Source organism: Staurois parvus, unplaced genomic scaffold (assembly GCF_062004578.1).
Source record: "Staurois parvus isolate SC_StPar_1 unplaced genomic scaffold, SC_StPar_1.0 ptg000018l, whole genome shotgun sequence".
In the NCBI taxonomy this organism is placed as follows: domain Eukaryota; kingdom Metazoa; phylum Chordata; class Amphibia; order Anura; family Ranidae; genus Staurois; species Staurois parvus.
Window position 1 is genome coordinate 9,792,490 of NW_028317814.1, and position 16,168 is coordinate 9,808,657.

Below are 16,168 nucleotides of genomic sequence, written 5' to 3' on the forward strand. Positions count from 1 at the left end.
TTGTTTTGAAAGCCAACTCGCACGGGATATCTGGCCCAACATCAGTTGTTTGATCAGGTAATGAGAGATTACTGCATTCAGTCTGCTGATCTGGCACATTTAATCTGAATTATGTTGTGTTAATAATATATAATGGGGTAGATATTTTAACAAGCATTACTCAATGAGCAGAGACAAAATAATGTAAACTAAAGTCGGGAATTTTGAAGTGATCTAACCTTGGCTAAAATGTATCTAGGATAACAATAGTTGTAAACTGAAGGCAGCTTTTAGTGGCATCAAGTATTTGTGTCTTTAAATCTATACTTAAATCAATTCCTGTGGATGGCATTGTGTCCCAGGCCAGAGCTGTGTGTGCAGCCGTAACTTCTGCCCAGTCATGATGAAGCTCTGCCACTACTGCACCACTCTTTCTCTTTCTCCATCCTTTCTGTTCAAAACTCAAATGCCAAAATTTCAATGGGTGGTGAAGGCTCTGTCATTTAAAAGATAAATGACAGAGTTGTGGTTTAGCAGCAGGAGTCACAGGGCTTAAACTCAACTCAGCCTTTTTAAAGCGGTGTTGCCATGAGAGACAAATGGGGCCATCACTTGTCTACACCTTAAAATGCTTCTTGCCTGTCTGTGTCTGGTATCAGTACAGTTTCTGTCTCAGTCTCTGACCCAGAACTAGCATGTTGTAAATGAGTGTTAGAAAAGTGTCAGAACTTCTCTCTATACTTGTTCCAGGTCAGTGACTCACAGAGGCTGATTTCCCAAGGCTAGATTCACATCTTTGTGCTGTGGTAACACTTGAATGGGCTGCCTTGCACACCAAAATAGGGGATGTATTTTTTTTTTGTATACCAATGCGCAGCACATACATGCTAATGCATGTTACTGCAACGTTTAGATGTGAACAGAGCCTCAATGATTTAACCATTTCCTGCAATAGGTCCTACCGGTACACCATTGGGTTTCAGTGTATATAAAAATTTTAAGGCAGTGATTCTTTTTTATGTAAAAGTGATTCAAAAGGCTAAAGAGCCACCCAGGCGGTGGAAGGGGGTCCCGACCTGTCGCATCAGAAGCACTTAGAGTAGAAGGCACTTCTGTTCTCCGATCTTTTCTGTGATGTAAGAAACAGAAGGCAACGAGGATTTAGTCACTTCCGGTTTCGGTTTGTTTACTAGCTGTTACTGGCTGGTGAAGCAGCCAATCAAATTGATCTCGGTTTCATTGGCTGCTTTGGAGGCCAAAGGTCTATTAGACCCCAGATCTCCTCATATATTGTGCCTGTCACTACCCATGTTATCACAAGATGTTTTTGATCTGGAATGTTGTGATAGTCCTGGGCGAAAATGTTGTGACATTCTGGGGAAAATGCTCAAAAGCAAAGTTTCTAAATGGCATGAAAGCAATCTGAGGCAGGAAGACAAATATCTTTGAATGGCGTTAGGAGGCTGCTTCTGTCCTGTTGGGTATAGAAGTGTCTAAGCTGGAAGTAGCTGTGCCATCTGCCATGGTGCGGAAGGGCAGGGCTTATGAGGGCATGTAAGGGTTTTATTCCTTCAGAGCTTATTGCTTGACAGAACGGGGATGAGGCATGCCATCTCAAAAAGCAACTGCAAGTCATTACAGGTGGGAAGTCTGGATTTCCAAATATTGGAGCCATGGGGCTGGAGTAAGAAGAGATACCATATTTACAAACCATAGAATCCTAGACCTGTGCGTGTGCAATTTTTTAAAATGCAACATGTTAGATATTTGTTTAAGATTATATGTTAAATAGATACCTAACATTATATTTTACCAAAAAAGTGGCTGTTCTGTTGAGTTTGTGTGCACTTAAATTTTATTAAAGTGTATTTTTTTCCTGAAAATTTTCATTAAATTAAACCACTGAATCCTTTGACATAAAAAATTGCAACAGCCACCATTTTGTTCTCCGGGGCCTTTGCTTTCAAAAATGTTTGGGTTTCTAAGTAGTTTTTTGACAAACAAAATGCATATTTTATATGTATATGAGAAATGTCAGAATTGCCCTGGGCTGGAAGTGGTTAAGAAGGTTCACTCAATAAACCATGTGAAGATTCACTTCTGTCATCCAATCGTGTCAAAAGAAAATCCGTTTACTTATTTCATCCGCACGTGACTGGATAATTAAAGTGAATCCTCACACAATTTGTGTTAACATTCCCAGATCCTTTAGTAAATCAGCCTGAATGTATAAAACCAAAGCATAAGTATGACAGCCATACAACTAGCATTTTCGTAAAGGTCAGCAGTGGTAGCCTTCGTGCATTTCTGTTGAGTGGTACTAATTCTTTGTTGTGAGCTTCATATAACAAATAAGTCTCATGTGTTTAGAAAACCATACTTTTCCTGAACAATAGATTTCTCCTTAAAGCGATTTCTAAAGGTTTTTTTTTTTAAATAACGAACATGTCTATACTTACCTACTGTGTGCAGTGGTTTTGCACCGAGCAGCCTGGATCCTCCTCTTCTCGGGTCCCCTGCAGGCTCTCCTGGCACCTCCTGTCTGCTGGGTGCCCCCACAGCAAGCAGCTTGCTATGGGGGCACCCGCTGCTCCGTGTGTCCATTCACACGCGGAGCTGTGGCTTGGCCCTGCACCCTCTCCTCATTGGCTGACTGGCCAATGGCTCCCACTTGTTGTCTCAGCCAATTAGGAAGCAGAGATCCGGGACAGTCAAGCCTGTCATTAACATAGCTGGATCGCGATGAGGCTCAGGAAAGTATTGGGGGGCTGGGGGTACTGCTACACACAGGTTTTTTACCTTCATTCATAGAATGCATGATGATAAAAAACCTTCAGCCTTTACAACCACTTTAAGTAGTTAACTCTTGGACTTTCCAATGCTTTAAATATAATAGCCACAATAGAATATACATATATTTTTCTAATCACCACACACGTTATAAACCTACTAAATAGCACTTTGTTTTCTTCTGCTTTATATAATTGCACATCTATTACAATATTAAGGTGGTCAGATTAAAGGATAAGTTCACCTTTTGTAATATGTTACATGTTACACCTGTATTTAAGGCAGCAGCCCCTGCACCACGCTCCTCCCCCCCCCCACCTTCTCCCCGATCCCCCGTTGTGACATAAGCTGAGGATCTTCTCCCCGCACTCGCCTGGCCGCGTCTTTTGTTCACAGAGTTCTGTGAATGAATAAGCTACAAGTACCAACAGCCTTTGTGGCCGTCGGCTTGTAGTTTTCAGCAAACTACCAGGGCACTGGTGAGTGCTCTAAGTTGTTGATTCTTCCTGTCATGTAACTGCCTGCCTGTGCAGGTGCAATGCTTTGCAGGCTCCTATTAAAAAACAAAAATGAAATAAATGCGCTTTTTTTTTTACCTGCAAAAAAGATTTGCATTTATAAATTTTTTTTATTTTACAAATGTGAACTTATCCTTTAACCTCTTACATTCCACTGCAGAACATTACTAAAGGATGCTCATCTGCTATGTTACAGGGATTTAAAGGATAACTGTCCTTTCATATATCCCCTTTCATGTCCCCAGCACCCATCAAAGTCTTAGGGCCTGTTTACACTGCCCACGCACTAAACCAGTGGTTTTGGCAATTGTGAGTTTTATTTGTAGTTAGCTGTGGTTAGAGGGTGGTGTGATGTGCGATTCAGTTCACTGCACCACACCTCCAGGCTTTGCAGTGTTAATGGAGCAACTAGAAAACAATTGTTTTCTTTGTGCTGTAGTGGTGACAGGTGTTCTTCTAATTCAGAAAAACAGCAATCACTGTACTATGTCAATGGGCTTTATGCACATCTTTTTATGCTCCTGCCACATCCAAACTGTGTGGCCCTCAGGGTATGCACAGCTGCCTCGAAACTCTCTTGGCTGGCCAATTACTTCTCCACATACATGTAAAAAATACCATTTATTCCATAGAGAAGTCTGTGATTGTCATTTGTTGGTGTGATAGATGCCAATAAGTCCTCTGCAAGTACATCTCACTAAAGCTGGGTATACATTAGTAGAATTTCCAATGAAAAACTCATAGGAAAATTAGTACGAAAATTATCAGTACAATCGACAACTTGATGCATGTCACTCAAAAATATTTCAAAATTTTGTTTGTTTTAAACATTTGAATACGAATTGAATGGACTTTTCCAAATGAAAACCATATACACTTTTAGAAATCAGTTAATTCAAGGAAAATTTGCTATCCTGCTCCTTCAAATTTTCTGGACACTGTGGTCAAAAATAAACCTCAATTTGACTCCACTAACAAGTAGAAAGTCAAATGAATGTTATTGAAACCTAAAATTGTGAACTATTTTCTACTAGAAATCCGACTGGACCCTCTGCACACTGCTATACTCATACATCCATTCTAGCAAACTCTGCACAAAAACAGGGATTTTCAGTTCACACGCTGTATATTGCAGTATATGCTTATGATGGCCAACTACATAAAAGTAATCCCTCTCTAGCCAGTCCCTACTCTACTCTGCAAAATGCAAATGCTTCAGTGGACATAGTACCAGTATGGGGCAAATAGACACAAGCTCTAGGAGAGCTTCATGTTCACGTCTGGACGGTGGCCTACACTGCAATAGAAACAAGCTATACCTGTGCTCAAATCCAAATAGCCTATGCATAGATCTAACCCATCAGGTGCTAAAGGGGGTGTAACTACATGTTAGCACTAAATTACGCTTTCTAGCAAATATTGCATAAAAACAGGGATTTTTTTGTTCACATACAGTGCAATATGAAATTGTACTAGTGTATACCCAGCTTTTCTATCAATCCTGTCCCTGCATAAATGTGCTCCTGAACAAAAGCCCATCGCTATCAGGTTACATATCCCGAGTCTGTGTTGAGAGGCTGCTGTCAGACCAGAGGTTGTAGTCATTTGTGACCTGGTGTCAGCACCTGTCGTAGTGAGCTCTCTTGATCCACAACTTGGGGTTCCCCAGGGCGCGGAGTCTAAGCCCCAGCCTGCTTGTTCACCAGGGCCCCTGATGGTGGGGATGGACTTGCAGCAAGTTGGGACCAGGTCGTGGCCCCCAGCTACACCCAGCTGAGGTAGAGGAGACTGCTAGCGGGAGCAGGGTACAACGGGAGAAGACACAGGGAATCCAGTAGGCAAGCCGAGGTCAGGACAGGAGGAAAACAAGCAAGGACAGGAACGAAGCCGGGTCAGTACACAGATAGACAAAATAGGATTCACAGTAGAAACACAAGGGAGCTCCAACAACTAACATGTTGCTCAGGCAAAGTGGGCTAGACTTAATATGTCTTGTATAGACAAGCAAACTAGGAGGCAGGCCAGGAAGTGATGGAAGGGAAGGAAATAAAACCCAGAGGATAGCAGACGACGCCCACAGGTGAGCACAGACAAACACATGTGAAGGAATCAGGAGCAGCAAGGAGGTAAGAATAAACAAACAAGAGGCTGTAGGCTAACTTGTGACACCGGGTCTTTTCATCTGTCCATCAGGAAGAGAAAGTTGTCACTGAACATTGGCCCTGACCAGCAAATCTGTATCACTTTCCATGTAGCACACATTTGTAAAATGCACGCATGTAAAAATATGTGGTTTCGATTCTGGAATAGAAATAGAAAAATAAATACAGTGTAGTGTGCAAGGTGTTGGTATTTATGTGGTTACAGCAATCATTTACCCTTGTCTCTTGTGTTTCTCTTGTGGGAAGATACATGAACTGAAGGAGGATATTGGAGTTCCTGAATATTGTTGCCTCGGTGAAGGAGATGAAGATGACATTACTATTAATGCTTGGTTTGGACCTGCTGGAACAGTTTCCCCTCTTCACCAAGACCCTCAGCAGAATTTCCTAGCTCAGGTCAGTGTCAACAGGGCCATCAACAGCTTGAACCTGTTGAATCATTTGAAACTTGAGTATGGTCAGCTTAAAGTGGTAGTAAACTCTTCCTTTTAACCACTAGCCTACAGTGCACTTGTACCCCCTTCCTGCCCAGGCCAATTTCCAGCTTTCAGAGCTGTCACACTTTGAATGACAATTGCGCGGTCATGCAACACTGTACCCATATGAAATTTTTATAATTTTTTTGAGACAGATAGAGCTTTCTTTTGGTGGTATTTAATCACCTCTGGGATTTTTATTTTTTCTTAAACAAACCAAAAGCCACTGAAAATTTTGAAAAAAAAACATTTTTTCTTAGTTTTTGTTATACAATTTTGTAAATAAGTGATTTTTCTCCTTCACTGATGTGCGCTAATGAGGCTGCAGTGATGGGCACTGATAGGCTGCACTTATGGACACTGATAGGTTGCACCGATGGGCACTAATGAGGAGGCACTGGTAGGTTGCACTGATGGGCACTGAAAGGCAGCACTGATACATGACACTGATATATGGCACTGATAGGTGGCACTGATAGGTGGCACTGACTGGCACTGACAGGCGACACTGACTGGCACTGATAGGTGGCACTGATTGGCATTGATAGGTGGCACTGATGGGTGACATTGAAAGGCAGCTCAGATGGGCACTGATATGTGGCATTGATTTGCACTGATGGGCAGTGGCACTGATGGGCACGTGGCACTGATGAGCACTGACAGGTGGCACTTCTGGGGCCACACTGATCATCGGGGCACACTGATCATTAGTGCCCTGATGATCAGTGTACATGTCCCCTCCGCGGAAAGACGATTACCAGCTCTCCTCTCCTCTCGAGCTGTCAGCGTGACAGCTCGAGAGGAGAGAAATGCCGATAACCGGCATTTCCGTGTTTACATATGATCAGCTGTGATTGGACACAGCTGATCACATGACTGAGCCGACATCTTCAGCTCTTTCCGTGATCCGCTGTGTCCGAGGGACACAGCGCACCGGCGATCGCAGCGCATGCGCAGTGAGAATGGTAGGACGTCATATAACGTCCTATCAGAACGAGAGAACCACCTTGCGCCTGTCATTGTACTATAGGGTGGGTGGAAGGTGGTTAAAGAAAACAAATGAGTCCACTGGCAAGTTTAAGCCGTAATGTACTAGTGTGTACTGCATACTAGTACATTATAACAGACTTATCGAAAACGAAGCCCTGCTGTGCTGTGGTGTCACAACTCTCCCTGGTCCCCAGCACTGCCATCTTCTTCTTGCTCGACCCCCAGAGAAAAAGGGTCATTACTGTGCTCACCCATGTTCTAAGCAATAAGCTGGAAGGCCTGTGCCAAAAAAACCTGTCAACCAAGTCCCACCTGTGCTTATTAAACCGTGTGTTGGCGAAGTATTAACTATAGCCATCATGACAATACACAAATAAGGGAACTATGGTGTAGACTCTGCTATGAAGAAAAGGAGAGTCTGCAGTGTCCTGTGTATCTAGCCAGGGTCCCCAAATTTTATAAAACTTCCCGGACGCCCTCTAGCCTCATATGTCCGCTTGTACAGAGACAAGGTTTGGTTAATTTTTTTCCACAAGCCTATATGCAGAGGCAGAGAGGAAAGCCAGCGGAGAGCTATTAATTTCCTAGCATAATATAACAAGTGCCTCAAGAACTGTTTGGATGTGATAGAGATGTCTAGGTCCTCAAACACACTCAATAAGCACCATTTAGGGTTACAAATATTTGGGAAATCAAAGGTATCAGCTGTAAAGACTGTAATACTCGACCAAAAAGGTCACAATACCACACTATATTCAGAAAGTCACTATTTTCTTTAGCACATTTATGACAGAGGTGAGTCCCTCCTTTGCATATACAATAAAGGTTGTAGGGTATAATATAGCCTGTGTAAATAGTGTCATTGAACAAGCTTATCCCAGGCAGAGATTACTGTGGAAGGGTATGAATGAAACCGTTCCTGCCAGTTTCTTGTCAGACATGTCAGCAATATCTACTAGCCAGCGTTTTTTAAAGTTTAGATAAATGAGGGGAAGGTTTACTCATTGGAAGAATAGAATATGAGAGGTAAGACGTGTATGAATCGAGCGGAGTAGAGTCTTTTCAAGTGTAGAATTTGAAAGTTGCACCTCTCGGAGCCCGAACTGTGTCTCTGCAGCACGGCTCAATTGTAAATATCTAAAATGCTAGTGAGTGGGGATCCCCAATTCCTGGCGTAGGGTCAGATAGGTTTTAAACGTACCCGTGTGATCTCATTGATGTAGATAAATAAGGCCACACTTTGCCCACAACAGACCATCTTGTAATGTGTAAAAGATGGGGTAATCTGGGTTGTACTAAAGGGGCTGGTTATGAGAGCGTAAATGAGAGCTGTCGTACGGCAAAGAGAGACACTGTTTATATATCTGCAGAGACATTTTTTAATGTGGCGATGCCCTCAGCAGTAGGGAGAACATGTTTAAATATAAGATTAGAAAGGGTCTCCTAAGAGGAAGCCACAGCTGCAGGTTGTGGAAATAGCCACCAATGAATATATACCAACTGGGCAGCATAATAGTACATTCTAAGGTTCAGTAGTGCCATGCCCCCCTGTGAAATAGGAATCTGTAACACGTCTAAAGAAAATCTAGTCTTAGACACAGCACAAGCCGATCAGTGGGTCCCGGCCAATGATTGACAGCTGGGGCTCGGTGATCCGTGAGGAGGCTGACAGGATATATCTCTGTGTATGTAAACAATACAGAGCTCTGCCCTGTCAGTGGGGATGTGCCGATTTTTGCTTCCCTGCAAAGCAGGAAATAAAAACCAGCTCATCCCCTAGTAAAAGTACACACACAAAAACACTGTTAGGCATACACTTAACCCTTTGATGTTACACTTAACTCTAGATGTTAACCCCTTCCCAACCAGTGTCATTACTACAGAGTATATTATTAGCACTGATTACTGTATTAGTTTCACTAGTGCCATAAGCGGAAAAAAAAAAGGAAATTATAGTAATAATAATATCATATTGATAGGTGTAAGTGTTTGCGCACACATTTTCATTCACAGCTGGATATGCCGGTATCTCCACATACATGGAGGACGCCATCTTCACTGTTTTACACTACTTTTCATTCATGAATATCGGCTCATCTATGAGTAAGTTATACAGCCATTGTTATGTTTTTACCTTTTTTAAAATTTGACATTTCAAATTTTATTGTCATATTTTATATTGTCGTACCAGTACTATCAGTATTTAAATCATGAACACTTACACCTATCAATAGGATATTATTATCAATTCCTTTTTTTTTTTCTATTCCGCTTATGGCAGTTGTCACGTATTGGACGTTCTGTCATATCGTCTTTCTTTTTTCCTCCCCTCCCGATTGGTTGACTTGATCACCCTGAGGGGGAAGAGCCTTTTTGGCCCCTCGCATCATTTGTTCAATTGGCCTCCCATTTAATCCTATTCTTCTATATGTTTGCTCTTTGTATGGTTGCTTTAACTCTGAAGAAGGGAGTACGTCTCCAGAAATGCGTTAGCACACCCTGATGTCAGATTATTGTTTTTTTCGGACTGTCACACTGGTTTACAGTTTGTATTATGAGTCTTGGTTTGTGAGTATACACTTTTGTCATTTTAAATAAATTCCTTTTAATCATGGTAATGCGCAAGGAGAGTGCACCTCTTTTGCTTTCTTCCAATACCATCATGATTCTCTGATCTTTAGAGGGCTGCACCCCAACAAGCGTCTGTTACTGTGGTCCTGGGAGGCTTACTGACTTGAGCGCTTGTGTATGGTTTTTCTTTATGTTGTCGGTCTATTTTCTTTTATAGTGCAAAAAATAAAAAGTACCACCAAAAGAAAGCTCTTTGTGTGGAAAAAAAAGATATAAATTTCATACTGGTACAGTGTTACATGACCAGGCAATTGTCAGTTAAAGTAACGCAGTGCGCTATAGCAAAAAATGGCCTGGTCAGGAAGGGGGTAAAATATTCCAGAGGGCAAGTGGTTAAATTAAGTCCTGAAATATGAACATACATAACCAATGTATCCTCTATTAATTTAGGATGGTACAGCATGACACTGACATATTTTTTATTATATGTGTGTATTCTGCTATTTGGAGCAATACACTTTTCAGACCAACATTTTTGAATGAAGATTTACTTATGCTTCAGAAAGGCTCACTTTCCATCTGCTTTTTATATGATGATGTATTAGACCTAAATCTCGCTTTGTTTTTAGATTGTAGGAAGAAAGTTTATCCGCTTGTACTCAGTGAGTGAGACTGAACACTTATACCCATTTGATAGTAACCTCCTTCACAACACCAGCCAGGTGAGTCCTCTGTCTTCTCTTTAAGGCTAGGTTCACACTTATGCGGTTTTCAGTGCATTTCTTGGTTTTGCAGATTTCCTATGGCTTTGGTTGACATCTGTGCATTTTGTGCCAGTGCGGTTCTTGGAAAGGGTCAGGAAATTTTTACCCACAACAGATTGCGTTTTAGGTTCAATAGACTTAAATAGAACCATATCAAAAATGCCTGCAAAATGCATGTACGTGTGTTTTTAATGCATTTCCTGCATAATAACAGGCATCTCTCCCTAGCAGCATTAACACAGTTCAAAAACACAAAATGCACCCAAAACGTATGTGAAAAAACTCAAACTGCGCTGCAAAATGCAGCACAAAAAAGCATCAACCTCAACATGCATAGGTGTCAACCTAGCCTAACAGACTGATGTGATATTGAAATTTTATGAGTGCCCGACTGTTGCTTTTTTTCCTTTTAAAAGGTTGATATAGAAAATCCAGACCTGGAGAAGTTCCCTATGTTTAAACAAGCTATCTATCAAGAATGCATCCTGAGTCCTGGACAAATCTTATTCATCCCAGTGAAATGGTGGCATTATGTCCGAGCTCTAGATATCAGCTTTTCTGTCAGTTTTTGGTGGTCTTGATGTGGGAGATTGTCAATTTATTTTACGAATGCTAAAATTTTAAGAGACTTTCTTCAAATATTTGAAATAAGATTGTCCCTATTTTGTGAACTTTCTGTCTGCTTCCATTTTACTTCATTGATGGGTCTTGACTATGATAATTTGTATAAAATTGGAAAACACTTTTACAAGGAATCTAGGCTTTTTTGGTGTGTGTATGTGTATATATATATTTTATTTTAATATATATTTTTTTATAATAAAGTGTGTTGATATTTGAAAATGATGAAGATAGTTTGTATGCTACCTTGTATACATATCCCTCAGTGTAGGCTATAACGGGATTAACGTACACCTAGAGGCTAAGTGACCAAAGGACACAGAGCGAGGCTGAATTCATACTATAGTGATCCATTGTGGTATGCTAAATCATATATTCACATGCATTGTTTTAAGGCAGCCTCTGTCAATGCACAACAATGAATCAAAGAAACGTACATTACCCTGTTTTAGCATACCACAACACATGATGTATGAGTGATGTGAGCTTTGCCATTTTACACTGTGGGACAGTGCTGCGACTGCAAGCCGAGTGTTTGGCTCTCAGTTGTGGTATAGCCTCTGTAACATTTAAACTGAAATGCATGACTGCACTCTGATAAGAGCCAACTTCTTTATTGTACCAATTCTAATATAACACCCACAATCATGCAGCATGAAAAGTCATGCTGCATGATTACAGTGATTGTAAAGGCATTTTTTTTTCTTAATAATGAACATGTTCTACTTAACTGGTCTGTGCAGTGGTTTTGCACAAAGCAGTCCTGATCCTCTTATCGGTTCCCCTGCTGGCCTTTATGGCTCCTCCCCTCTTCCGAGTGCCCCCATAGCAAGCCCATGGACAAGTTTAACAGGTGGTACTTAGCCAACAGTTTTTACGGCCTCCCCTCTGCTCATGTGTGAAAAAGGCCTTTCTCCTTCAGCATCAAGCACACTTCTGGGTATAATGTAGCATACAAGTATCACCGCACACTGCATTCTGTTCCGTTGTGAAGTAGACATGCCCATCAGTCATGCCCCTCTGACATGTTTCGCTCACATTGGACTTAATCGAAGAGGTGACTTTTTGTATTCCTGTTTCCCTTCTGTGTGTTGTGGTCCCTTCTCCTGCTTTACCTCATTACATGACATGGAGACTAGTGGATGGAACCACAGAGCGCAGTAGGGGACAAAGCATCCTATATATCCAGAAGTGTGCTAGAAGAAGAATCCTCAGCTAGTGATATCAAATGGATGGAGGTGTAGGGTGCTGTAGGGAATGCGATAGGTAAATATTAAATTATTTCTTTTCCAGGCAGCATAGGGTCAAAGTGCTAAGTTTCTGCCCAAGTTTCACTACGTTCAGATACACACATGTAATGAAACCATGCCCTTTTAAGCCACACCCAATATTTAGCAATCATTTTCAGAATCTTTTTTTAATGTCTTCTCCACCGCAAAGTATGTCTTTCTCAAGTTCCAATGTTGGGAGGCATGTCGTTTGCCCAGAGATGACTTTTGCATTATGCATGTTCATCCCTGTGTGTATAATGCCCTAAAAAAATGTTAGTACCATTTGGTGTGGTGACTGGCTGCATTTTTGAGCCTCCCCTAAACTTTTTCATGCTTCTAGCATAGGGGCTGGAAGGTGCACCTATGCTTACATCCCACACAAAAACACCGGGCCACAGGGCCTGAAGGGCTAGCGTGCATGAGGCCTCAGGCATCTCATAAATGAGTAGAATTTCTTTTACAGTACCTCACCACTAGGGGCGCAGAAAGGTCTTATCCAAATATCAGACCTGACCACTAGGGGCATAGTGAGGTCCTATCCCAATATCAGACCTGACCACTAGGGGCATAGTGAGGTACTATCCCAATACCAGACCTGACCATTAGGGGCACAGGGAAGTCCTGTCCAACTACCAGACCTGTCCAGTTTAGTTTGTCACACAGACTCAGCACAATCCCATAAGACTTGTCACAGCTCCTGCTGCATCTACAACAAAGAAGTTTCTGGGCCTTGGTTTAACATACCCACAACCATTTGTTCCCTGTCTCCTTGGGCACACCCGCAGCGCATGCTGATGTGGGGAGGATGAGAGAAGATGTCACCATACACAGGCAGAGGGCACTGAATCCTGACTTCAGTCTTCGTTATCCAAGTAACCTTGGCAGTCAATGAGTATGGGAGAGGGGAGTGGCTCGTTCATCAGCATAAATGACAGCCATAGGAATATATAACAACTGTTATCGTTACCTGTGGTGGGGAAGACAAGTCAGCCCTGTCGATGTCTCCATTAGGAGAGTCACCTCTGTTTGTACTCTGCTTGAATGCCAGCTCTCTGGGCACACCCGTATCTGAGTATATGATATTGTTTAGCAATGGACAGAACAAGTGCTTATTTTTTATTTATTTTTATTACAGGTACTTATATAGCAATGTCTATTTTACGCAGCGCTTTACATTTATATTGTACATTCACATCAGTCGCTGTCCTCAAGGGGCGTACAATCTAAGGTCCCTAACTTACACTCATGCATACACATACTAGGCCCAGTTTAGACAGGATCCAATTAACCTATCAGCATGTGTTTGGAGTGTGGGAGGAAACCGGAGTATCCTAAGAAACCCACGCAGGCACAGGGAGAACATGGAAACTCCAGGCAGGTGGTGCCTTGGTTGGGATTTGAACTAACGACCCTAGTACTGCCAGGCAGAAGTGCTAACCATTTAGCCACTGTGCTGCCAGTTATAAAGGCTGAAAGTTTTTTAACCTATGAAGGTTACACATACATGAGTATTCTATACATGAAGGTGCTGCTCCCCCCACAGCCCCCCCCCCCCATACTCACCTGAGCCTCCCTCTCGATTCAGCGATGTGCACAGGTGCCTCAGCTGTCCCAGAACTCCCTCTCCTCATTTACTCCCATTGATGTCAATCACAGCCAGTGAGCCAATGAGAAGAGGGTGGAGTGTGGTGCCAAGCCACAGCTCTATGTGTCTTAGGGACACAGAGAGTAGGGTTCGGGAGTGAGCATGCACCAGTGACCCCATAGCAAGCGGCTTGCTATTAATGGCACCGGTCAAGTGGGAGGAGCCAGGCGGGCTGGCGGGGGACCAGAGAAGGAGGATTGGGGTGTTTGAAGCCATGTCTGATTAGCCATACTGACTAGTTATACTTCTTATTTAGTGTTTATCCTTGAAGTGGTAGTAAATAAAAAATTGTAAATGGTCCCCTGGAGCTTTAAGTGAAACTTAACTTAAAAAGTGAAGGTCCACTTATCTTTCTTCTCCTCCCCCTCTCCTCTACCATTGCAAGTTTGTATTTATTTTTTTTTAACAGTGTACACCTATTTCCGACAGGTACCCACTCCTACGCCTGCTTTTCTTGGCTAGGCCCACCTTCTCCCCGCACACAACCTCCTGGGACACTTCACATTTCTCAGGAGACTGCAGAACTAGTGTATAAGGGCAGTGCATCTCACGCATGCACAGAGGGGAGCCAGTCGTTTACTGTGCCATTAACATCATCTGCTGCAACTGAAGCCATTATCTACTAAACGGCACAAGTTCAAGCTGTTTCAAAGGCACCTGCAGGTAAGACTTTTTACAGTCAGCCTTTTGCCTTTAAAAGAGAATTATTGGTTCTTTAAAAAAATAAATATATATACCTAGGCAGATGCTGCATCTTTCCCCCATTTGGATCTAATGGGGACTGAAACTAGAAAAGCTACAATTTCTGGGGAAATTGTGTGAAGTGTTCTTGCCTCCACCAGTAGTCTACAACTGGAGTGGGCAGAGTAACTGGGTGGAGTGGCTTGAGTAACTGTTGTGTGGTTGGAGTGGCTGCAGTAACTGTGAAAAGGTTGGACTGCACTCTAGCTTTTGTCACTCTGCTGCCTGCTCACACACCTGGGTTCCTATGGCAACTCACTCTACAGCAAGGGCAGAGAAGAGCAGTTAAAAACAAACTGCTCCAACTTGCTCACTTCACTGGTGGTTGCCATCTTCAAACGGTTGTAGTTTAAAAATTCTATATCCTACACTGAAGAGCTTTATATTGTGAGAATCATTTTCATTTTGATGTATAGTATGTCTCTGAAATATTAAAAATGAAGGTACAGTCACAGTTTAGAAATTACCCTTCAAATTTCAGGTGGCTAGAGTGGAGTTTCAATGAATGTCAATGGGCGGCGTGAGTTACAAACAAATGGTCATATTGTGAAAACTATCAGGACTATGGCTTAGCCGTGAACATTTTTAGTGGCAGCAGGGATAGCTGAACGTTTTGATATAAGATTTGTGTAGGTGGGCTTGAAAATGAGGGAGTGATGGCAGTTTAGAAATCATGGCCTGATTTTTCAGCTCCCACTCTAGTTTTGAACATTCCGCCATTCATTCCTATGGGACCAATTTCACCACAAAAACGGCGATATTTTGTGAACCATTTGGCGAAACGGTCCACAAAGTAATAGCTCACCAATCGGGAACAATCCGCACGTTTCGGTATATTACTGTGTATGTAAGGTAAAAACTGTGGGAGGAGTTAGGGTGGTAATTTTGGCTATAAGAATATATGTGAGATAACAGTAAGTGGTCTTGCCATGAAAGAACACTTAAATATCATAATCGAGATCCTTTCTGTATCAAATTCTGGGGAGTTGACGCCATTCCTTGTATGTGGCGTGGGTCAAATAGAATAAGAGAACTATATAAGTGTGAAACCAGATGGATATATTTAACTGAAGCTCTGACCCCTAACGGTCTAAATGTCGAATTGGATTTGAATTGCTTTATTAGTGATTATTCATTTATTTTAATTTAATTTTAGTTTATTAATTGTATTATTTATATTAATATGATTTTGTGCTATTTGTATTGTGATATATACAGTATGGTTTTGATGATGGATTTATTTTATCATTATTTGTATATTTAAAGTATGGTATTGATATTATGTTGATCGAACACAAGATGACACTAAGGAGCAGTTAATAACTCCCCTCTGATAAGATGTCTAATATAGGCAATCAGTGGATGATAGGTCATCCTGTGTTCCATCATTAGAGGGTGTCGCTATGTTAATTAATGTTAACCTATAGGAGAATGTGCTTCTCTATAAGAGCTAGCTTAATCCACTGCTGATCACACCCTCGGACGAAGTCGTGTGACGAAACGTGTTAGGGCGTGGTCCAGCAGTGACATCATCACGTACGCCGCCATCACGTGTGCAGACCACGTGACCGCAACCGTGTGTTGGGAGCAGTGTACTAAGTGCTGCAGGCTGGAAACGAGTTTAATTAAAAAAGGCTTTA

At 42.0% G+C, this 16,168-nt stretch overlaps 1 protein-coding gene across 7 annotated transcripts in view; it reads left to right on the forward strand.

The window, feature by feature from the left end:
* KDM8 (lysine demethylase 8 (putative)) overlaps positions 1-16,168 on the forward strand; it is an 87,040-nt gene that overhangs the window by 21,030 nt on the left and 49,842 nt on the right. For 4 of the 7 annotated variants that reach the window (XR_016313480.1, XR_016313479.1, XR_016313482.1 and 1 more), the window contains exons 6-9: positions 13-57; positions 5,696-5,845; positions 10,116-10,208; positions 14,217-14,450. Coding sequence is in view for 3 of the 7 variants with exons in the window: in XM_089682442.1 (XP_089538568.1) it covers positions 13-57; positions 5,696-5,845; positions 10,116-10,208; positions 10,667-10,831 (453 nt within the window). In the remaining 4 variants the exon portion in view is untranslated. Of the gene's footprint in view, positions 1-12; positions 58-5,695; positions 5,846-10,115; positions 10,209-10,666; positions 11,097-14,216; positions 14,451-16,168 lie in introns of those variants that run through there. The other 3 variants (XM_089682442.1, XM_089682452.1, XM_089682460.1) reach the window with 1 other exon arrangement.